General features: G+C 37.0%; 1 protein-coding gene and 1 pseudogene across 1 annotated transcript; both read left to right on the forward strand.

The window, feature by feature from the left end:
- The first annotated feature begins 1064 nt into the window (after positions 1–1064).
- Positions 1065–2490, forward strand: LOC149023506 (protein S40-4 pseudogene; annotated as a pseudogene).
- Positions 2491–14619: 12129 nt separating this feature from the next.
- LOC149023507 (double-stranded RNA-binding protein 2-like) lies at positions 14620–21659 on the forward strand. Its single transcript, XM_089144044.1, has 3 exons — positions 14620–15157; positions 18699–18918; positions 20089–21659. The coding sequence occupies exons 1-3, from the start codon at positions 14912–14914 to the stop codon at positions 20841–20843; spliced, it is 1221 nt and encodes a 406-aa protein (XP_089000170.1). The 5' UTR covers positions 14620–14911; the 3' UTR covers positions 20844–21659.
- The last annotated feature ends 3907 nt before the right edge of the window (positions 21660–25566 follow it).

The raw sequence follows: 25566 nt of genomic DNA on the forward strand, positions 1-25566 counted from the left end.
TATTTTGACATCATATTATTTTTTTTTTTTTTGTTAAAGAAAATTTGTTGGGGGTGAAGGATAGTGGAGGTATTAACAATGAATGCCTTGAATTTTGATGTGTTGTACACAAATGATTTGAAGTTAGTAATTTTTTAAATCACATGTAAAATGATCTTTAACTCAACAAAAAAAAAACTTAATATTATTAATAATTAAATTAATCTACTTAATTTTGCCGTGTATTATGTTGTTATAGATATATAAAAAAATCCAAAAATTTCAACTAGCACATGCACAAAAATCATTTTAAATAATAATTATATTTAATTTAAAAATATATATAAAGAAGAGAAAGGGGGATTAACTAGGAAGGTTACTGGCTAACACGTATTACGAGGGAAGATTATTGAAGTAAACCCTAAGGCTTATCTTGAAGTAATCAAGAACCGCGTTTAATTTTACTATTTTATGATATCTCACGAGAAATTGGATGAGATTTTGAGGAAAAGGTTCCTGTCGCATCTTGAGAGGACATAGAGAGAGAAATGGACTCAAGACTACAACTGGCAAACGCTACGCGTTAATCCCAAGTAGGTGAACGGTCCCACCTTCACGTGCCTTATGCTCCCTGGTGCTGACACGAGTCCTATCCAATGCCTTCTTCACACGCGTCATCATCTCGATAACCTCAAAAACTGGGACCATCTCGACCTTCCCTGGTCCCCACCTACTCGCGTCGCGACAAAATCTCCTTCCCTCCCTCTCCCCAGTCCCCAAAACCCGAAGCACAAACGCTTTTTTTTTGTTTTTCTTATTAATCTTGAATTACTATAATACCCCTATTTATATACCTGGAATTTGGATTTTTATGTAAATCCAGTACACGGGTGTCTCAGAGCGTAAATGTTATAATTAAAGAGTAAAAGAACTAAAGAAGCAGATGGCTTTATTCCCCAGAAATTAATATAATAATAAGATCACCGATAACATCGAGCTACCACGTGTCAGCATATTAGGATATTAAGGTAAACTTCGAAGACATTAGATTTCGATCGAGAGAGAGGGGAGAGAGAAAGAAGAGGGAGAAGACCTTATCCGTTAACAATTTTATATAAACCCCACCAAGTCCTTACCTTCCAGAGACTAAAAACAGAGAAATTGCAGAGAAAGAGTGGGGGGAGAGAGAGAAGATTTAAGGGGAAGAAGACGAAAGTTGAGGAAAAAAAAAGAAAGAAACAGAGTTTTTGTATACAAAAATGGCAACAGGGAAGAGCTACGTTGGGAGAAACAGTTTAAGATTTCTTGGGGTAGAGAGAGAGAATTCGATGATGTCTGATTCCCTTTTTGAATTCGATGAAGCAGATATCTGGGCTTCGAATCATGGAGATCAAGCAGTAGCGTCACCACCGGGATTGAAGAAAATGATGATACCCAGTTCGAGGGTGTCGAAGAAATCCACGAAGAGGATCGAGAATGGAGGATCTGCTGTCACTTGTTCGTCATTGCCGGTGAACATACCGGACTGGTCGAAGATTCTAAAGGAAGATTACAGAGATGGTCACAGGAGAGTTAATGACGGAGATCTTGATGACGACGACGACGACGATGATGATTCCAGAGTCCCTCCTCATGAGTTCTTAGCGAAGCAATTTGCTAGAAATCGCGTTGCTTCCTTCAGCGTTCATGAAGGGATTGGAAGAACCCTTAAAGGTAGGGATTTGAGTAAGGTCAGAAACGCTATCTGGGAGAAAACTGGGTTCCAGGATTAGCGAAGAACCCAGATACAGAAAACAGAAACAGGAACAGAGGTAGAGAGAAAAAAAAAAAAAAAGAGACTGAGCAAAAGAAGAGATCTTTTTCTTTTTGTTCCATTTGATTTTAATTTTTTTGGTTGCCCTTTTCGGTTCCCCTGCTTAATGCTTTACCTACCTGTTCGTCCACTTTTGGGTTTTGCTTCTGCTTGGGCGGATCATTCACAGTTGTAACTCTGACTAGTATTGATTGATGAGATTGTAACTAGAGAAGGAAAAGAGAAAAAAATGAAGAACTTTGAACTTTGAACTTTTCTCTGAAATCTTGTCTGACTGATTCCATTTCCGAGGGTTTGCAGCTTTGTTCCTTCTCCCTCCGTCTTTACTTTTCCAGTTGAAGACTGAGGGTAATACAGTAATTTAAACTTGCAGATTGCAGAGAGCAGATGAGAAGTAGCTCTCTTTCTGCTTGAAATTTGTCGCTTCGAAGTCACAGCAGGGGCGTGAAATGACAAAACTGACATGAGATGATATCCTGTACGTTGCGTTTTAATGAAAAACGATTCCTTCTTTCCCATCAGTCCTTCGCCTGACAGTGTAAATTTTAGGAGAGGGGTAACTTTGTAATTTCGTCATTTTCGAATAACTCAGCGACGGCCTTCAGCAGAAATTAGAAATGAGAAAGAGAAATTTCTTTTATGATTGACTAATAAAGGGAGGTAAGGCCCATGGTGGGGGCCCACACGTCCTCATTAAAGGCATTAACCATTCCTTTTAAAGGTGAAGTGATCTCGACCGTTGGAATCTTACAGTTGGTGTGGTAGTTTGACTATTTATATTATAAATCCTTTCTTTTGAACTTTGAAGGGTTTGTTTGGTTCCTTCCCACTGCCACTATCAGTCGCTATTGCTTTTACGCATCATTTCTTACTTATATTCCTCCGTAGAATAATTCCATGTATTTTTTCTCCAACATTAAACGCAAAGTGGTATTCCCTTTTTTTCTCATTTCCTTCAATTGTGTTTTCCTATTTTGCCCATGAAGATACGTTTTTTTCCAAATAAATCCGAAGAAATTAGTGGTACCATTGGCTTGTTTATTTCGGTTCTGGTTCGATTTTTGCTTCTTGGGTTAAAGGCCCAAACAAACGAACCTTCTTGACCTTTTAAGTTAAAAGTTAAAATGGGCTGGGTTCTTAATGGTTTGGTTCGATTAGCGGTTCGATCCATTTGGTTAGAGTTTATGGGTCGAACTAAATCAGCTCGAAAACGATAAGCTTTTCAATCCTCAACCCCTAAACTTATCAAATTAGTTTCGGATTGATTTGGTTCAGCTCTTAATGAGTGTGGGTCATCTCCCCTGACAGTCTTACAACCACAAACTATGTGGGTCCACAAGTAAAAAATAAAAAAAATCAAATTCATCACTTTAATCCTGTGGGCACCCCTGTAATTTGTGATCAATAGCCGTTGGGAGGACAAAGTGCTTGCCGTCGGGAGAGACGATCTGGACTCCTCTTAATAGACTGGTTCAATTCGGTTTGAATGTTTTGTGTCCAAAAGTGACACCCATAGGACTATAGGAGGTATCTTTTTTTTGGTAAAAGTAAAGCCCATAGGAAGAATTATAGCCTCCATCACAAGGGTAGGGCCCATAGTTGTAAGTAGTACAAAGTTGTTGATTTTCAGATTATGACCTCTCTACCCCTATTGCTCTTCATCTGTGGCATAAGATTTTAAAATCACATCAAGGGTTGGCATGGTATGAGGGCATTTGTGTGACATAATTAGTTAAACGTTATCATTCTGAGAGACCCACAAGGCACTAGTGGATTTTGTTGATGCTTAAATAGCTGTATTGATGAGATTTGTTTATCTCCAACTATCAAATGAGAAGAAACTAAAGTAGGAAAATTTTGACTATCCCATTTGTGACTTTGCCTTTTATGACGATCAAGATACTTGAAAATGATACTTAGGAAAGAGTCACTAAGTGCTTAGTGAAACCATTATGGCACCATATCCCACTTTCCATTCAAAGGTTCCTATCTATTCTTTCTTAATCATCTATAAGCTTTCTCTATCTAGCTAGGGTATTTTTCATATAATAGAAATGGGATTAAGATGGTCATATCAAGATGGATGAAATTGGGCTTGGGCTTGGGCTTGGGCTTGGGCTTGGGCTTGGGCTCGGGCTTGGGCTGGGTACGAATTAAGAAGTTGGCTTACTACAAGTCACCGTTTCCCTCCTCCATGCATGGACAAATGGGTTTCTATTGTAAACTAAATGGGCTTGGGCTTGGGCTTGGGCTTGGGCTTGGGGAGCCTCATGAACTGGGTAAAGCCATCCATAGTGTGTAACAAGTGCATCAGGCTCCGTCCATGGTGGGGTCTAGGGATGGTCATAATATTTGTCATCTTACCTTTGTTTTCGCAGAGAAGCTATTTCCAGACATGAACCTTTGACCACTGGTCATAATAGAGCAACCTTATGGGTGCACCACAACACCTTCTCAGTAGATAAGCCATTTGTACATGAAATAAGTATGAGATGATATGATTTGAAAGGATTATAGATGAAATCAAGCCTACGAGATGAATGTTCAAGATTTCATTCCAGCATGTTGTAGTGAATAAGTAGTTCACTTATAATCCCAAGGGGTGGCTCAGTTGGCAAAAGACCAATGCTTCCACATAGGAGGTTAGATTCGAATCCCCTTGGGGCCAGGGGCGAAGCCTAGCCTATATTAATTATATAAAAAGCTCCCATGAGGATGTAGTTGTGGTGCGCGCAAGCTAGCTCGGATGAACCTTGGATCCAAAAAAAAAAAAAAAGTAGTTCACTTATGAAAATAAATGCATAAGAAACCTCCCATTACAAAGACCATGTCAGTGCCACAAAGTGCCTCCCTCTACTTCTTCTTTGCTCTCTGTGGATGATTTTGTCATTTTGGTTGTTAATGAATGAGGGGGGATTACCATTTCAGGTTCAATTGAAAGATGAAATACAAAAATACATTATTTCATTTTTAAATTGAAGTTCCAATAAGAAAGATACTTATTATAATTAGGTACTAGGTTTCATATCAATTCCGAAATACCTCTTTTTTGTGCCCCTCATTAACCATTTCTTTATTTTGGTGTGAGGAGTTACCATGAACCCACTTTTGGCTGGGCTTGCTTCTATGAACCGAGTGGTCTTGGGGGCAAGTCGAGAAGGTCCCGTGAGAGCCACAATTGTTAATGGAAGGATGCAGATTTGTAACAATTAAGTTCAAAAGTTGTAGAAAACCAGTGTTTAAAGATTGAGATTGAGGTTAGGAATTAGGATTGATCAAAATGTGTCCTCACCCTAGAAATCCAATATGGAAAGGGTTGTCGAGTTAAATATGGAAATAAGTCGAACTGGCTACTTTTCTTAAGGAAGAAGAAACAAAGGATGTGAGAAGACTAACAATAACACGGTATTTGGAGTCTAGATCACCTACCTTGACGGAGTGCTTCCCCAATGCTTTATGACCACAAATATTTGGGGGAGGGGGTAGAGGGGACAACACTGTGGGTCCCTGTTGATGTCGGAAGTAACAACAATGGCTACATTTCTTAACATAAATTTAAACCCACTCCAGAGAACAAGTTCAAATCCTATTTACATGCACGAAGACAACATATTAATCGGCCTTCTTAATCTTATTAAATGTTATAATAACCTCATCCAAATAATCTTATTAATCTTAATCGTCATTCACTAGCCCAAATAATTTACCTGGAAAGGCGGATCTTGTAGAAGAGGAAGGGTCACTATCACACCCCACCCAGCTAATTCCGGATATATCCGAATATCCGTGAGGGTGATACACTACAGGATCTAGGTTCACAGCTAATCCATTACCATATAACACAATACAGCATAATCTAAAGAACAAGAGAAATAAATATATAAAAATATCAAATGTTATTATAGTCATCTTGAAAGTGTTAATTAAAGTTAATCAAAATCATAATTAGAATTTAAAAGAAAAGGAAATGTTTAACAGCAGAAGTTCTAAGTATTGTTTTCAAAATTTAGGAGTTTAAGAGTATTTAGTTTAATCCTTCAATTTCCCAAATGAGAGCTATGCAATCCCAGTCAAGCTCTACCACGTCTCTCAAATAATCAAACGACAATCAAAAGGGTTGAACATCGTATGACCAATCAAAGCATAGACACATGTCTCCATGTGTCTCTACATCTCCACCTACCAAGATGTCATACAACTAAGTTGGCGATGTATACTCCAGAATGATGGGGTCCTCCATAACCTATAAAAGAGTCTAGAGAAAATATATCTTCAAGGAATGAACTCCACAAATTTTAGTGAGGTCAACAAAGTCACATATCGTGCATCAATACATATACCACATATGAAATATGAATGTAAATGAAACGGACTAATGTATCTATGCAAGTATGCTCTTATACTCTAAAAAGTGCTAGTCTCTATACTGGATACGATTTAAGTTGTAACATTAGCCTTCTCTGAGAAGTCTCGTCACTTTGATCCCTCACAGATTGGCTACCTTTGTTGAGCCCGCGCATAGGGGTGTGGTCACATTAAACAATGGCTAAGGGATTAGATCACAACTCTCCCACCACACCATTGGTATGAGTACTAGAGCGTGTCAGGAATAAGTCTAGCCCAATGCAAGATCAACTACGTTTCCTCCTACATGTGGTATGAATACCTTTCCTCATGCCTAGTGTCATGTTGGTCCACATATCATTCTCCACCTAGGAATGCTATTCCGCACATACTAGCTACCTTTGTTGGATTAACATTTCGTAACCCTATGGTCGTACACATATGCTTTGGTGGATGCTCTTCTGTCTCCTCACAGACTAGCTACCTTTGTTAGACAACTACAAGCCTAAACCCTCCACATATGCAACCTTACCATTGCATGATTATAGTGGTCTCTGTCTCCTCACGGAGTGGATATCTCTATTGGACCCTCTACAGGTTCCAGCCACTACCATCACAGTTCACTCGACTTCAATGTCCATGCCAAATGGGTAGTAGCACCTACATATAATGCACATAAATGACTAAATGAATGCAAAGGCATCAAGGGTAATGGGTGAACCCACAACCCTGTGTTGATATACATGTAATGCATTATCACTCATTTTCCTAACACATCACATTAACAATCATCATTGAATAAATTGAATAATAACATAAGCACAAAATATAATTTTTACCTTCTATCCGTCCGAAGTCTCACATTCAATTCATAAGAATAAATATACGACATTTGTAATAACAAGAGTTAAGATTTGAATAAAAAACACAAATACATGATAACGTATTCATCAACTATCAACAACAAAATGATCTCCAAGAGTCCAAGAAATCCACAATTCAATGATGCTAACAAGTTACAAGAACCCTAGAAAATATGTAAATCAAATTAGGTTCAAGTTGGGGACAAGATTAAACAACAACAGACCAAAAACACATCATTCAAGTAGGGGCCAATTGTTCAGGGCCGGTCTACCGCCAGCTAACCTCCCATTGGCTCCGAACCGAAAATTGTCAATCTTTCTCTATCTCAAAACCCAAACTTTTGGGGACTTTTGGGGATTCAATAGGACGATATCTATGTCTTAGAAACATCTTCCAAACATCCCAGTTAGTCTCCAACACAAAAGCTCCAATTTGGTTTTCAGAGAGTCGCCCACAGGCATCTTAGAGAGGGTCAATCGGTCTCAAATCGGTGAAATGAAGCCAACCAACACTCAAAGAGGTGGGAAACACAATGGGGAACCTAAACAAGCATTAAAATCCTTCCAACTATCACAATCATCACCATCATTGCATATGATTATCTTAAACACCTCAATAGAATGGTTGCAAATAGGGTTTTAGAGGTCTTCTCACCTCAACACGCAATTATCCTTGTGATTCGCACATCGGCACCGCCAAACGTGTAAAAATCTACTAAACCCCAAGTTCTCAGCCTCGAAAGAACATAAACAATTCGTTTGTGAGGCTAAAGAGCAATAAAATAGGGTTTCAATATTGCGCCATGCCAATATTGCATGTTGCCTACATTAATGAAATTTGAGAAATTACAAGTTACCCACTGTTATTTATCTATTAACTTTGAAGTTGAAATGACCATTTTGCCCATGGGGTGAAGGAAAATATAAGTTTTTTATTTTACAAAAGTCTCACTTAATTTTCTAAATTTACCAAAAAAAAACTCCATGGGTTCATCGATTCACCTGAAGAAGATAGTCGACGAACTCCTTCCCATTCACGATAGCCTTGTTGATCGAAAGGTTATTCGTTATTGCTGGGTTGGGTCATCATCATACTTGCAGGCTTAGTCATTCTAGTTGTGTACCTCGCATTCAAGCCTAGAAGCCCTCATTGCAAAGTCTCAGGCGTCACCCTAATTGCAGCTTACATAGATACAGGATCTTTGCTTAATGCCAATCTGACTATCCTCACCAATTTCACAAATCAAAACAAGAAGGTTAGTGTGGGTTTTTCACTTCATTGTTCTTCAACTCTTCTATGAAGACACCCTAATTGCCACCCAAGCCATCAATCCTCTCAACGTCAAGCACAAAGAGACGAGGCTTCTCTCTATGGAAATGATATCCACCCAAGTTTTGTTAGAATATAAATAAAATATTCCACATAAGCTAGACTTCATTGATTGTGTTACACTCTAATTTGGTTTCTTTATTTAGTTTAATATGAGTAATATATGGTTACTAAAGCTCTTATATGGATTGGCTGTGTGGGCTAATAGGAACCGTTGGATCTTAATGAAAATCTAATGAGTTTTTCGATATAAAGAAATACTAGGTCCCACCTCTAAACCCCACTACATCACTTTATTCTCTACACATAAAGTGTTAGTTTAGAGAGATTGTTCCATCGAGCCAGTGAATAGGGAGGAGTCTAGAGGAGAAGACCATAGTATCAAGTTGATCATAGAATCAACTATAAGTTTGTTCTTCGTAGGAGACTAAAGAAAAGATTCTGCTGTGTTCTGTCTCCAATGGATTCTAAATAAAATATGTTTCATTATCTTGTATTATTATTGTATCTTAAGTTGTTTTTAATCAATTTGTGTGATCCAGGTTAGATTTAATCTTATATATGATATCAGAGCTTATATAGAATTGACTAAAGACCTATATGAATGTTAATTGATGAATTTTTTGGCTCCAAAAACAAATCTATGAATTTTGTGAGTTTTCTCCCCTAAACTTTCGAAACCATAAGCTTTTTGCCCTATAATTATTTTAAGAACAAATCTTGAAAATCCGAGGCCATCACTATGTAGCTTTCAAAAAAATTGATATATTATAGGCTACCATCAGACGTCACACATGTTGTAGGAATACAACCTTCATCTGTCTTCTACAGAAAATTGACTTTGTTTTGACACATCAGCGTTAAGCAATCTGGGTTTTGAATAAAATGAAGATGACGATAATGACATCTTGTTGGGACTCCATGTTATACATTCTAGAGTTTTTTTCATGCTACCCATTTAAGTTGGGCCTAAAGAGAGTTTTCTTACTATTTTTTCTAGCTAGGGACCATGGTGGATATTTTCCAGCTGGGGGCCAAGGTTTAGGTAGAGGATGGATGATTAAAGTGTGAAGGGGAGGAGCATTATTGTCATTTACTGTGTTGGGATATTTTGGTCCATTAACATTCAAAACATGTAAACTTAACGATCAAATGTCAAAATCTAATAATGGATAACTAGTAATTTCTCAAATTCACTAGTGCAAGACAATATATAACAGTGCTTTCTTCACTTGATCCATTGTTTTCTTGGAACATCTTTGTTTGGCTCCTCATTTCTGACCATCCTATATTCTAAATAGTTCCTCGTTATTCTTGTGTGAGGATCAACCAAGTAGGTGAATACTTTTGCGGCATCTAAATAGAATTCACCAGAAGTTGGTCCCACATGATGAGCTACTTCTAAACACCACTTTGTGCATAAAACATTTTGTTTTTTTTTTTGGTAAAAATTGTTTTGTACTTGAAAAATCTTTTCGTTTTCTTGGTACAACAATGGTTTGGTGCGTGAAAGTTTGAAACATTATATCATCTATCAATACAAAAGAGGGATAGATGTAATACACTAAACCTCTAATATAACAATAACAAAAGTTAAAAATAGAAAACAAATTTGAATTATTAATATAAATATTAAAAGACTTGGACTTACTTATATAGAATAGTGAGATATACAAAATAAATAAAATAAGAAAAATCTAAGAAGATTATTTTATTATTATTATTATTATTTTAATATTATTTTAGAAAATATTATTATTTAAAAAGATGAATCAAAATAGGTATGATGACAGAGTTTTCTTGGTAGAGTAGTGGTTTTGTGCATGAAACATTATATCCTCTTTTTTTTTGGTAGAAAAAACATTATATCTTTAATCAATGCAAATGAGGGATGAATGTAATAAACCAAGCTCATAATATAATAATACCAGAAGTTAGAAGTAGAAATCAATTTTAAATTAATAATAGGAAATATTAAAAGACTTAATTTGCTTATATAGATTAGGTTAATATAAAAAATTAATAAATAAACGAAATAGGAAAAATCAAAGAAAGATTCTATTGTTCTAGAAAAGATACTATCTAAAATATGAATCAAAGTATGTAGGATGACCTAATTTCATTTCATGCAATGGTTAAATAAGGCAAACAAAAATTTCTTTATATAGAAAATTCAAAAATAGATACATCTAACTAAACGACTCAAACATGGATATTCTTATGATAATAACAAAATGAAAACATTAGAAATACTAATTAAAAAATGTGCCACCTTTGCCAAAGTCCCTTAACTTGTTTCTTCAAAAGTTTAGTAGATTTTTGGAACCTTTTGTGGAACCTAGGAATATCATGAGTTCGGATCAGCGACCTTGACCACAAAAACCAGTGGGACCCACAGAAAAAACACTTTTTGGAAGGGGAAAAAATCACTAGTGGGACCCACTGGTTTTTGTGGTCAGGAAACCATGGGGGAGATGATCCGGATTCGAATATCATAGCACAAATTTTTTATTTTTTATTTTTGGTACCATTTATGACCTCTAAATAGATTGAAAAAAAATTCATGTAGTCAGTACCATTCAATAGGGAAAGTATTAAATTCCTTTCATTGTGAAACCTTTAGGGTGTCAATAAATTGGTAATGTTGGTTTTGGTTAAACAATGACTTAAGCAATAGAGGCCCAGGGGATAGAAGGATGAAGCTTCAAATTCGAGACTTTCTTAGGGCTTGTTTGATTACATGAATTTGGAGATTTCAAATATCTATAGATTTCAATCTATAAAGTTATAATTCATAAAATTAATTGTTTGGTTAACCTGAATCTTGGATTCATCCTGAAAAACTGTTTGGTTGACGTGATTTTTGTGAAGGTTAAAATGTTTAATGCTTTTATAGTCGAGGTAAAATCTCTGGATTTCCCAACGCAGAGCTGTTCTAGTGGTGAAATCAACACCTCTTAGTGAAGAGGTCGTGGGTTCTACTCTTCTGGCTGAGGCATAATAATATTCACATCCCCCCCTTAACAAAGCCAAAAAAAATCTCTGGGTTTCACTCCATACTCATAAATCTACAGATTCACGTTTTTAGTGTAAAAAGATAAATCTTTAGATTTTGTGAATCTAGAAATTTCCATAACCAAACGGGTATAAATCTCGCATTCATGAATCCAAATATTTAAAATCTCTAAATTCATTAAACCAAACAGGCTCTTAGATTTTCATATCGCCACTATACATGCTAGAAGGCAGAAACACATTATAAATATGAAAAAGTTTTTTTTTTTGGGTAAAATAAATATGAAAAAGTTACTAGATTGATTTCCATGAGTTTTTTTTTTCTTGATGGTGGAAGGGGTAAATATCTAGTCGCTTGACCTTCTAGGTTGGTCTAAATGAAAAAACCCCAAGTGGTAGAACAATTAAAAGTAAACTATATTTAAAAATTTTAAATATGATTATTAACATGCTAAATCTTTTTAAATAGAGATCATCGCAATATATACTTAATGATGATCTTTGATTAATTAAGCATCTTTCTTGAATAATGATAGAAAAATATCTGCCCAAGATTTACCATTTCAAGCCGCTTCACTCATTGCTACTTGTTTCTTTTCTCTTTACACTTAAAATAATTTTGGTCTAAGAAAAATTCTACCAGAGATTAATTTGATTTATAAAAGCATGATAAGATTTTTTTTCTTCTTCATTTTCTTATATGAAATATGTATACTGATTAAGATGACGACTTAATTCAAATCAAAACATCATTTTCTTCATTTTCGTTTTCATATTTTATCCTATTTTAAATCATAATAGAATTATTTAATATTTTGAATGGATTTAAAATATTACTTTATACTATTAACATTGACCACTTGTAAATCAAGTATTATGGAAAGATTCCATATATGACAGGATTTTTGTGAAGGAAAAAAATAAATAAAAGTAGTTGCTTCCCACCTTAGAATACTCATTTGTAAACCAACAGGGGTTGGTCCAAGTGGTAAGCAGCTTGGTCCGCTTAAACAAGGTTTCGGTATTGAAATCTTGTGGATGCAAAAAATCCCCGCTGTGGTTGGTAATCTGGCTGTGGTTGGTGAATTTCGATACCGAAATCTTGCTTAAGCGGACCAATCTGCTTACCACTTGGACCAACTCCCGTTGGTCAAAATCATGCATGTCTAGTAGCTTATGTTTTATGCCCAAAAGCACAAGTGAAATGATTGTCTTTATCACCATGAAATGTACAATTTCGTTTTTGTTGGTAGATAAATATGCTATTGATGTCTCAATAGAAACAGATTTTGTACTCACTCACCTATTGATCATACGAATGTAAATGGATAATTAAAATTCATTTTAAATTCTTGTTTACGTCCTTTTTGGAGATGTTGCATTCAAAACCAACCAATTTGAGAATGTAGATCCATTTGGTTTCTATGAATAAAGAAATCAATGAGAGCTTTCTAACCTAGTTGGTTGGAAAATCGCCTCCAATGAGCAACTCAGTGGAAACCTTATTCAAGGCCAAGTCATATCATTACTGAAGAACTTGCTCTTTTTCAAAATTTTGAAGATAAATCATGGGATAATACTTCATACAAAGGAGATAAGGTTGCATTGTGTGAGATTACAATGACGGTTTTGTTACAGCTCAAAGCAAATGTGGACATAGTTGTTCAACAACTATAGTTGAACTTGAAACCATTAAAAATGACATTCTTCTTGACTCTTCTTTAAGAGCTGTAGATTTGTATATCCTCTTTAGATTTGAAGAGTTTCAGTTTAGTTAAAGACATTTTGAGACTTTGTTATTTGTTTAGTAGAGTTTCATTAGTTACATTCCTAGGGTTGGCAAAGATTTTGTTGATTTTCTTGCTAGGGGTGCTTCCAGATTCTCTTTAAGGATGAAGCTATGGCTTTTCTTCCTTAGTTGCTATACAACCTATCCTAGTTCTTGGTTTGGAGCCCCCTGGTTCGTCCAAATTGAGCCAACAAGCAATGGCAAACCTTGGTCCATTCACCAATTCATGACCGGATGGGCCGAGTTGTGAAAAGTGGCGTAACAGAAGAATACAAGCCATTTAAAAAAATAATCAAATGATAATGTTGATTATTATCTGATTTATTTAGTATTCAATTAACTTATGTATTTATTATAAAATAAAAAATCAAACACCATTGAAGAGTAGAAGAAAAAACTACTTGTTAAATCATAAATCTCATTCTTGACCCTTATTGAAGGATGTTGACATGGTTTTGAAATCTCTACACCTTTTGCTAATTGTCTTGCAATGTTTCTCAAATTTTTTGAAAATATAATATTATATAAATATTATAAAATTATTATCTAATATATTTTCATTCTTAATTCTTCCTTTATTTGGTGAAATCATTTTCATTTCTAATTTTTTTGATAAATATTTTTATTTGTAATTGATCCAAATATATATTTATGTGTTGTGTAAAATTAGAGATACACTTTTTCAGACATGTCACAAGAATTGAGGCCTATAGGCTCAAAAATGCAAATAATGAGAGGAAAGGAGTTTGGATCAACTCCCCGTCAAGGATGAACAATGTGCTTTCTTGACGTTGTTAAATTATACAATAGAGTGGGACCCACTTTTTTATTTATAAATATTTAGTGGTAGGCCTTATCTCTATTTTGTAGTAGAGAAATGTTAGATGAACACGTTGTTCTCCCTTGACGAAAAAGCTATAGATGAAGATTCGAATCCTCCACCTCATTGATATGAATGCTTATATATAAGAATTGTCAACAATTATACGAGGAGCATCTACCCTAAGAATTCATTTATTCTAGAAGACAAAAGAAAGTGGAAAAATACCTACAAGGTGTATGCCAGAAGATACGAAAAAGAAAGAAGAAAATCTAAGAAAAGATCACATCCATGCAAGAAGAACGTTCATCAGTTGACCTGACCCACTGCATCAAACTAATATATAATATAATAATAATATAATAATAATAAAAGAGAAGATGACGTGATGTCACTAGACGAAGACGGGACTATTTCGAATCTTGTACACCCGGATCCGAAACCGTGACGTTCGAAATCCGACGAACACGGTACTAGTGAACCATAAGTATCACCCTCTCCAATGAGTTCAAAGATTCCAATCAAAGAATCTCCAACATAGAAGATTCCCGAGTATCGCGGCGATGTAACCTGTACCGAATCAAAACCCAAAAGGAAAAAAATAATAAAAAAAATAAAAGCCACTAGAAAAAGGCAGTATTTGCTTCTCTGCCAGACACCCACTGCCCTGTAAACCGCAAAGTGCAGATCGTCTCCACTGTCTTTCTGCTGCTGTTGTTGCTGCAGCTGCTGCTCTTCTCTTCCCGCTTTATGTAAAAGAGAAATCTTGGCAAAACCCTAAAAACCTTCCATTTCCTTTGGAGCAAAATTTGTTCTTTCACTGAGAACCCTAGCATTTTTTTAGCTGAAATGGTAGATGTGCTAGCAGGTTCTTGGTATATTTGAGTGGTGGAGATAAAGCGTTTTAAAGATTTGAGTTGGTGAAGAGGGCAAGGAAGAAGAGAGCAGGTAAGAAGAGATGTATAAGAACCAGCTTCAGGAGCTGGCACAGAGGAGCTGTTTTAATCTTCCATCGTATACTTGTATAAGAGAAGGCCCTGATCACGCTCCAAGATTCAAGGCTACCGTTAACTTTAATGGTGAGATCTTCGAGAGCCCTAACTATTGTACCACTTTGAGACAGGCTGAGCATTCCGCGGCAGAGGTTGCGCTCAATTCGCTCTCTCACCGAGGTCCTTCTCATTCTCTTGCCGCTAGAATACTGGTATGTCCTTCCTTCTTCTTCTTTTTCTTTTGCTGTTAGGGTTCTTTCTCTTCTTCTTTTTTTCGCCGGAAAACGCTATAATCACGCGCCAGCGGCTTCCTTGGATCGACCAGCGACACACGCAACCGGTGAAGGAGCCCTTCGAGTCTTGCGTTTTGACTGTTGACTATATTATGTGGTCTTATCTGGCGTTCACATTCTCCGCGTGCTTTAGGATTCCATTTTTCTACAAAGAGCACTAAACCATCTGGTCCCAATTGGTGCTTCGGAACTGAAAAAGGAAGCTTCTGTGGCCTTCAAGTCTTAAAACCTTGTTGTCCAATTAGTATTAGTTTGGCACTTTGGTTATTATTCTAAAAGCCTGTCCTTGCCTTTCCCCTCTCCGGCGCCGATAACCGGCGACCAAAACAACTCTGTATTCTTTTTTGTTTTCCTGGTTTGATTGGAACTCTGAGAGCCACTGGGATTTCTGTTTCTTACAATGGTCAATTGCGTACTCCGATCAATCACAAGAGTCTTTTTGTTGTTTTGCGCGTCACCCTACTGTTCTAGAAGAGCTGATCTTCTGGGTGTTAATTGGCTCACAGAGACTTCTTGTTTCCAAGCCATTACTTGCTTCACTTACAAGTCTAGCCTCTAAAATACTAGCTGGAATGCAGGACCGGGGGGTGGGGGAATATTTGCTGTATGGGATACTTTTGTTTTAACCACATGGACTATGAGGAGTGAGGACTGAGGACCATGCCAGGCCAGGAAATCCATCAGAAAGATAGGGAGGGGGGGGGGGAACTGGGGTGAGGTGAGAGACTTTAGATTGCCCACAAGTTTCAATCATCAAACCTTGTCATGTGGAGATGGGAAATTCCAGATTGACCACAACTTTCCATCATCATACCTTTTCATGTGATCCCTACTATGTCTAAGGGCTAAGGACAGCCATTGAGGTTTCATGTTTTCAATTAAGAGGGCGGTTTGGGGGGGGGGGGAAGGGAGTGTCTTTCCGGTGAAACTGCATAGGCTTGGGAATGTATTTGCCTGTGGTTCTTATGATTTGATCCAATTTAGGTTTTGTAAGCTTGATCCTTATTAACTTATTGGAGGGAGAGGTGGTCGGGCTTGTGGAACTGGATTAAGCTCACCTAATTCCATTGGTTCCGTTGAAGGCTTTAATATTTCAAGAGAAAAATATTCTATTTTATTTTTTTCAGTTAAGACACTGAAGAATGTAAAGAAACATATATTGTCTGTTGTTTTAGTCAAGGTTTAAAGTATCGGTATCGGTATCGTATCAGATTTTAAGAGACGTATCGTCTTGTATTGAGTATTGTATCACTCTGGCTAATGTACTTTAGTGTAATTCAATGGAGAGACGTTTCGAGATGTATCGTATCGGTTGGGTCAAATATGGATACGTATCGGCTAGTATCGTGGGATACTTTAAACCTTGGTTTTAGTGTGATAACCTAGAGGCCCACAAAAAAACATAGGAGGAAACTAGGAAGACATTATACAGTTAGTTTGGTGCACCTTATCGAGCCAAACTATGTTGAAAAAGAGGTCCGTGGATTGGTTTCTGACTTGTATGCCTTAAATGAGTCAAAAGCTAGAGTTTTTCTCCGCTTGCCAGTTAGGACACTTAGGAATGGATCCGTACATGGGTGCTACTTATTGGCATACAAGGCTGACTTAACCAATCTACCTGTCGTATAGCTATGGCATCCTTTACGTTACCCCATATTAAACTCATTATGCCTTCTCAAAGATGTCGTCCACCTTGGGAGTAACTTGCATACTCATGTATATTAGACACTAAATTGTTGAAAACTAATTTGACCAGTTCAACATGTTGATAGATGAGATCTTGTGTTCCATCCGTCAAATTTCAGATTTAAACATATCACATCTGCAATTGAGTGTTGGATTCTTTTAAACTGTTCTGATGTTAATCATGATTGACTTATAGGTCATGTCTTGGTATAGTTCTTTCCAGATGAAGTCTACTACTTGAAAAAGGGTGATGTCAACATTTCTCTTGTGTAACTTGGTAATAATTGATTTGCAAGAAATAAAATATGCCCTAGGATGTCATGTAGAGAGAGATGGTAATCAATTGAGATGCCCAATTCGACAAAGCAATGATCAACTTAGATGAATCAGTTTGGTAGTCAACCAGTTGAGGACACTATCGTTCTTGGTTGGAAAAAAAAAATAATGAAGATAAAATTTTTCTGAAATCCTGAAATATACTTCATATGGAACTTTACTGGATTTTCAATCAAGACCATTGAGCCAGAAAGAAATCAAGATTTTGTAATTTTAACAAAAAATCATGCAAAATTAAAATTATGCTGTTGTGAGGCAGAGGTTTAGTTTGTGCCAGATTGTTTAATTGGATTTGTGATTGAGAATAGCATAACATGATGTCTAATATATACACTTTGGGAGTGAAAAATAAAATGTTGTTGGTGCTTTTCTTTTACTGTTGGTCTTGAGTGTTGAAGTTGGGAGATGAAGCAAGTAGATCTCTTGACTCTGGCAGTAATAATCTTGTGAAGGAACCATGCAAAGCTTTCTTTTAAGTTTGAAGACCCAAACACGATCTTGAGAGGAAACTGATACATAATGTAACATTGCAGTTCTTACAGTCCACTGGGCCCCCTCCCTCAATTTTTTTTTTTTTGGGGGGGGGGGGGGGTTGTTTGGTGGCAGGTGAGGTTAGCCGGTTAGGGCATGGGGTTTGTGGTTGGGTTGTGTAAGTGAAGTAGTGTATTTTTGTTCGATCCCTAGATTTCTATCCACTAGTTAGATGATACATATGTGTCTACAACCTTACAACATGTATATATAGTTTATCCTTTGGTTGCAGATTTTTGTAACTATTTATTATATTAATTAAGTCTTTGGAGTATTAATAATGTTGTACATTTTAACAAAGGCTGGTAACATTCTCATTGCCACAATGTTACTTTTTTTGTGTAGCTTTGTGTTAATTTGAAGCCGTCTATCTCCTGCATAATATGGCTGATTTTGGGCAGAGCCTTGAGCAATAAGTTGAGTCCTATTAAAATATGCAATGAGTGTCAGGACATGGATAATTCCTACTATACCATCGAGATGAGTAAATTAGAATAAATAAATAGCTGAACACTTGACCCCTTAAAAAATGAAAAAGCTGTACACAATGGTAGCAATTACTGTTTCCAGTGGATTGGTTGATGTGATATCAATCTGGATCATCCGTCTAAAGACTATTTACTTTTGTAATGCTATTAACTTTTTATCACAAAAGCAACCTCCGTCTGCCTGATTGATCTTATTCAAAAATTCTTCCAATTACTATCCAGGTTTTGCCAAAATTCTGAAATACTGTAGCTTCACCTAGAATAATATCTTTGCAGTTGATAATTTCATTCCCTTCCCATTGCCCTTGATTGAAAATCTATATTTTGCAAACCATTGGTTATATTGAAGATATTTAATGCTTTCCTTGATACATCATTTCTGGCTCTCTGTTGTTGATACTGAACTTCTCTATTCACAGGATGAGACCGGTGTCTACAAAAACCTCTTACAGGAAATTGCACAAAGAGTTGGAGCACCTCTGCCTCAATACAAAACTTTCAGTTCAGGTCTTGGGCACCAACCCGTATTTACATGCATGGTAGAGCTGGCTGGGATTACGTTCAGAGGTGAACCTGCCAAGAACAAGAAGCAAGCTGAAAAGAATGCAGCCATGGCTGCATGGTCATCTCTGAAACAATGTGAGCTCCTGCCTGATCTTCTTTAGAGTTTTGCTTACTTGCTTGAATGTTAGTGAGTAATTGCATTTAAGGATACTTTTAACTAATACTATTTTACATCCCTTTTACATTTCCTTTGCAATAAACGGGGCCTTTCCAAAGTATGTCACTGACATGTGGGGTCCAAGTTGGTTGCTGTTGGTGTCTGCCATTGATATGAATGCATATGCTCCCTTGGTCCTGCAAATCAGTCTTCCAAATTTTGGCTGTACCCAAGTTTTTCCATCACAAGGACAGTAGTAAATTTTTAGGAAGTTAAGCACATTCATTACCCAAATATTGAAAAACCTTTTTCTCCAGGTAACAGGAGGACAATTTTGAAAACTTGGGGTGGGTCTAAAGTTTGGGTTTTCCAAAGGGGATATGTTCACTGTAGGACACTGAGTAATTTGTAGGGGGTGATCTGTCCGACTTCCTATCCCTGTTTTTGATACCTTGCAAAACCAGGTTCATCATGTATTGGTTATGTTTGATCTTTGTTTAGGAGGTTTGTCCCTCATCCCTGGACGGTAGCATGTGTATTTTAACCAATGCAATGTCGGCCAGTACAGTGTTTCATTGCGGTTTAGTTACCTTGAGTACATCTCTAGCATTGTCCATGCAGTACAGTGATTAGTCACAAGAGGGGCAATACAGGACACCCCTTGTCAAAACTGTTTACACATTTTTAGAACTGTAAATGTGGTGTTTCCATCTGCCATATACTTTTTGAGGATCGGAAACTATACTGCCCTAGTTCTACCACCAGTCTTGGCTAATTGTTATGCAAAGCCAAACTGTAGAAGTGGTTCAGTGCTCCATATATTATTTTTGCTAGGAAAGTTGTATTTATGTTGTTGGAAAGTGTAGATAAGGAAGCATAATCATGAATGCGCTGTGAAATAGTTTAAAATGGCTGATCTGAAAATCCTAGTGTAAATTTATGTGATGTTAGAGATGAATTTGCAGAGTGAATGCACTTGAAAGTCGTGCCTTTGAGAGGTTCAGTAGCTGTTTGCTCATTAAGTTGCACCTGAATCCAGTCTATTGAGGAAAACTGAAAAACTATAAATAGCCTTCAGAGTATATACGTCTAGTGCCTGTTGGATCATACATAGTTTGCTTACTTGGTGTCTAATTATTTGTGTCCAGTGGCACAGGAATCTGCAAGTTCATCCTCTGAAACTGAGAACAATGATGAGCAAGAACAAATCACTATAGCACGTGCGCTATTAAATTACCAGCTGAAGGAAAAGATTGCAGCAAACTCACCTGGTGGTCCCGTTCCTTTCTCAAGGAAGTTCCCAATGCAAAATCCGGGACCGTTGAGAAGACATCCTCCTGCTACAACCTCCAAAATACTCCCACTAATCCATCCAAAGGCAGCTTCATGGATAAGACCGGCCTCTTCAACAACAAATGAAAACCCCAAACCATCACAGCCCTTACCACCTGACTACCGTGGAGTTCGTCCACATAAATTCCCTGCAGCAGGAGCAGCTCCATACATTCCTGCAAGAAATTACAGGCCATACCATGGGATTGCACCACCAGTGACAATGAGGACTGCAGTACCTGTTTTCTCTGCCCCGCCAATGTCTCCACCGCCTAGCCATCCTCAGGTTCTGGGACCGCCTCCAACTCGTGTTGCTCCAGCAGTCCATGTTAGGCAAGCAGTGCCAGTGTTTGCTGCTCCACCCCTTCCTTCAAAGGAACTTCCATCTATGAACGTTGCTCTGCCACCAAGCATGCCATCGTCCAGTCAGATGGAGGAGACAAGAAGCTCAATTACTAAGAATGACCAGCAAGAATCTGTTGCAGCATTAGAGCAAGAATCCGCTTGCAGCATTAGAGGGAATGAAACAGCTCAAAGTCTGATGTTGGCAGGAGATAATTTGAATCCTTAGGTTATATCTGATTTTGTGCTGGGGTTGGTTCCATCATCTTTTTCAACATCTTTCAGCGTTACTCATATGCGCTTTCTTTTAGTGAGAAAGTTACATTGTCATAGATGCCTAAGCATTGGACAATCAACCTGAAGTTTTGGCTGTGTGATTATGCCAGCCGTAGTTCGTTTCTCGGGGTAGGAACTCTCTGCAGTTGATGCATATGGTGGTCAGCAGTGCCATTTCTCTACGCCTTGTGATTGCTAGGCTAATTGCTTGGAATTTTATTTAAGGTTAAGTCTGTGATCAGAGAAATGCATTTGGAGAGGGGAAATGGGTCATATGATAACCCCTGACCTTCAGTGCAATGATTAGAGTAGCAGAGCTTTACTACTGTGGATTATCATGGGTGCAGAGGAAGGTTGCAACTCAGCTGTCTGTCTGTTGTGTCCGGGAAAAAGGAGGTTTTTCTTGTGGGGGGGGGTGGGGTGGATTGCAAGATTAGTCTTGGTGATCCACATCTGCCTTGTCTTGTTTAGAGCTGAATGGGTCTGGATTAAACATCTGGTCCTTGTGGAGCTAATGGTTTTGGGGTAGGGATCAGGTTAGTCATATTTGAATAGTTTGACCTAATCTGGCTTGACAGCGCCTCCCAGGTTTGGTTGTATTGCTCTCTGTTTGTAAGTCAGGATTGCATATTTGAATTGGTCTGGTAAAGGGTTAGGGTCAACCATCTTACATTTTTTGGGATAAAAATCACTTGCCTTCCTTCTTAATTTATTAAATGGCACAAAGATCCTTCTTAGTTGTTTAATTTCACTTACCTTCTTTCTTAGCTGGCACCATTCTTTATTAATTTTTTTGATTAAATTAATTTTTTTTTTCAATTCTAAAAAATCTCAATTATCCCTCAATTACTCCAGCAGTTGAAAGGTAAAATTGTGCTCAATTAATATTATTGTCTAAACCAAAAAAATACACACAAATTACCTTAGTAATTAAAACTCTGAAAAATTCTTCAATTAAATTTATTTTGAGGTTCTAACAATAAAATTAATTAAAGATAGTTTAGAGTTTTAGGAAAAAAATATTTAAGGGTTAAAATGAAGTTTAACTTGAAAAAATTTAATTTTAAGGAGGTTGTAATGTAAGAGGAGAGGTAAGTGATATTATTCAATTAACATGAGGTCTTAGTATTATTTAGCATTATTTAGTCAACTAAAAGAATTTTGATATTTACTCTATTTTTTTCTTCTTCTACATTAAAGTTAAAGATTAGAAAAAATTAGGATTTTTCTTTGACAAAAAAAAAATTTAAATGAGGGTTGAGGACAAGATTTCGAAGTTTCCAGCCCAATTAAATCGATTTAAGTGGTGCATTAAACGTTTGGCCCAAAAAAAAACCGACAGTGTCATGAAGAAACGGGCCTAGATGGCTCACCCAGAAAGCAACAAAATTCTCTTTAGGCGTTGGCGACATGAAGTTGTGGTCACTAAAACCGCAATTTTTATATTAGGGGCAAGGTTTAAAGTATCGGTATAGAGTATCGTATTAGTCAAGTGATTTTAAGAGACGTATCGTCTTGTATCAAGTATTGTATCGCTCTGATTAATGTATTTTAGTGTAATTCAATGGAAAGAGTATCGAGATGTATTGTATCGGTTGGGTCAAATATGGATACGTATCGGCTAGTATCGCATGGTATCATGAGATACTTTAAACCTTGGTTAGGGGAGCAAATATGCCAGCTTACGTATGTTTTTTTGCAGTAGAAGATCATGTGATGTGCCCATCAAACGAGTTCTACTTAGGTGCTATACAATAATAATACAGTTTATGGGTTAGATCAAACTTGTGGCTGAGACAAGATCTCGATTACTTGTTTCACTGTTAAACTTTTACAAAAAAAAAATCTTTTACTCAAAATGAGGCAAAACGAGTAATAATGTGGATTGAGGATGTAAAGTTCCTAATGTGAATATAGGATGTAAACATTTTATTTCAACACTTGTTGTTCACTGTGAGTATTGTAATTATGGCCATATTAACAGGTATGATATCCTGCCATTAATGTAGTCTAAGCTTTTAAAACACTCCAAGTTGAAAGGATATCATTTTTTTTTTGCTTCTTTCAGCAGACAATATATACCAACTTACAAGAACTTGAATATGAGATTCTAGGTAGGTTGGAGTAGAATTTATGATACATGAAGCTCCTCATGTGTGGAAAAAGAAAAACTGGTTCTTAGCTGGAGTAAAGTTGAGAAATCTTGAGATGAACCTAGCTGCTAAGAGGACAACGTTAGACTGCTAACATTTTTCAACAAATTTACTTTTAATCACTCTTTTTGAGCAAGTGTTAGCTAGATCAATACAAGGTAGAACACATATCGAATGAACAAAGAAATGAATTAATGGTTGGTTTTTTAATTTATTAAAAAATTTATAGTCAAGAACATGATTATGAAGCATGTTGTTGAATATCATTTCATATATCAAGCAATCAGAATAAATTGATTCAATCTCAATAGCAGCACTTACAAGCAAAACAACAAGAAGTTGCCTGAATTTAACTTGTTATGTGAAACAATGAATATACTCTAGTAGAATTGATAAAAGTGTAATTGACTAACAAAGTGTTGTCATGAAGACTAAACCTAAGAACCAAGTTCTTGACAATATCAAATTAAATTAGAAGGTTTGAATGACCAACAAAGTTATTTCCTTATTAACTCAATAGAGACAATAGAATTTGAACTACAAAACATGATTTCCATTGATTCAACTATATCATTACATTTCCAAAAAGTCTTAACTGTGCCACAAAGTTATTGTTCATATACATGATCAAGCATCCATACAAATGATCATATTTCACCCAGCCATTACACGAACAAGATAAACAGTCTGGAGTCTATACTACAAATCATGACTCGACATCATCATTGGAAGGATGTGGTGCTGGAGGAGGGATATGGAAGTGGTTCATGATATGATGCAACAGAGTCTCTAGTGATTCCATACCGCTCCTCATCTCCTCCTGAATAGAGTCCCAGCGATCGTCAAAGTGCTCCTGGAGGCAAGAGATGCGATTGTCAAAATATGTGAACTAAGTTGACTGTGGTGGAGGACACCATGCTCCTGTTGGTCCTCATCTTCCCCTTCCACTTCCATCATTTGAGAGTCATCATTGTGTTCTTCTTCAGCTTCAGGTGCATGTGAGGAGGGGATCAGTAGTTTCTGAAGATGAGGACGTGGGGAAGCACGGACCACATTTTCTAAACTAACTCCATATTGCTCGAAGACCTTTGTGAGAAGACTGCCATATGTTAAACTCATATTGCCTATAGTTGCTGCTTGACTCATGTAGGACAATATAATATATGGAAATAGAGAGGTTGCTTATGGACAACACAATGAGTGATATACACTTGGAAAGCGTTGAGGTTAGTCATGTATCCCTTCTTGGGAAGAAAATTCAACTGGGTGATGTGGCTCACAATTTTAGGTTGAGCATGGAACATAGTTTGTGTGATGCTTTTGGCCAATGCTGTTGAAGCACAAAATGACTGTAAATTTCATGCATGTTTATGTCTAGGGGGACCTCCTCTTTGTAGGTCCAAAAACATTGTTCACCCTCAATGGAGATCCCCAACATGGTATTCAAGACAGAGATGGACAAACCTATGTCTTTCCCTTTCACATATGAGGTGATGGTCAAGTCATTTCTTGACCCTTCACGCCTAAGGTTTGCCTAAAAATGTTTAACCAGTCTGGGGTAGGTGGGGTCACTGGCTTTTAAAATGGGACTCCACCCCATGTCCCGAAAGAAACCTTGAATGTCAAAATGGGCGAAGGCAACGTGATCAATAGTCTTACCCTGCTCACTGCTTCTTTTTTCCAGTTTTTGAAACACCTCCCTTGCTTTGCTATCCCTAAACCACTTGTTCCTCTGTTAGTTAGTTGGAAGATCCCTGAGGGGTGATTCATGAGATGGCTCATCATGTGCCCTAGATCTAGAGGCACCTATACTTCTGCCTCGAACTGATGGTGTCACACCCCTAATCGGATCCGATCATACCCAAATACTCATGGGGGTGATACACTACAGGACCTAGGTTCAGTGACAATTCCATACAAATATACGATATAGCATAATCAAAAGGATAAGAATAAATCAAGTTCAAATATTCAATTATGAAATTTGAAATATTAATTACAATCATCCAAGACTCAAATCAAAGACATAATTATTAGAGTTCGAAGAAAGCAAAAGTTGTTTGCAGCGGAAAATGTTAAAGAATCTTGGTAAAAGATACCCTCGCCTCTCTCAAATGAAATCAAAGTATAGATGTATAAAAGTGCCATAAATAACACAAGAGATTTCCTAAGGACGACGAGATCTCTATTACTAAAAGCTAGCTCCGTAGGAGTAGTCATGGCACGAGCACGAAGCTTCATGTGCTTCCACTTCTTCCTCAAGTGCTCCTTCCAAATAGCCTCCCTACGAGAAATCTTCCATTTGAGAGGAGTCCTCATAACCTGTAGAGAAATCTAAATAACACATACATATAAATGAATGAGTTCCACAAAACTTAGTGAGGTCAACTAACATTCATGTCATGCCATCAAATCACAATTTCCACATCATATTCATAAATGATGATATAAGTAATGACATTAATATATAAATGCAAGATTATGATGTATGCCCCTAACTCTATCATGAAGTCTCTATGGTAG

The sequence above is a fragment of the Hakea prostrata genome, chromosome 2 (genome assembly GCF_041222555.1).
Source record: "Hakea prostrata isolate BN-2017 chromosome 2, UWA_Hpros_2, whole genome shotgun sequence".
Taxonomy (NCBI): domain Eukaryota; kingdom Viridiplantae; phylum Streptophyta; class Magnoliopsida; order Proteales; family Proteaceae; genus Hakea; species Hakea prostrata.

Excerpts from the sequence above, each read along its gene's own strand:
- LOC149023507 (XM_089144044.1), top strand. The coding sequence starts at position 14,912 with ATGTATAAGAACCAGCTTCAGGAGCTGGCACAGAGGAGCTGTTTTAAT. Across the intron at positions 15,158-18,698 it reads CTCTTGCCGCTAGAATACTG|GATGAGACCGGTGTCTACAA; the intron begins GTATGTCCTTCC and ends CTCTATTCACAG. Across the intron at positions 18,919-20,088 it reads ATGGTCATCTCTGAAACAAT|TGGCACAGGAATCTGCAAGT; the intron begins GTGAGCTCCTGC and ends ATTTGTGTCCAG.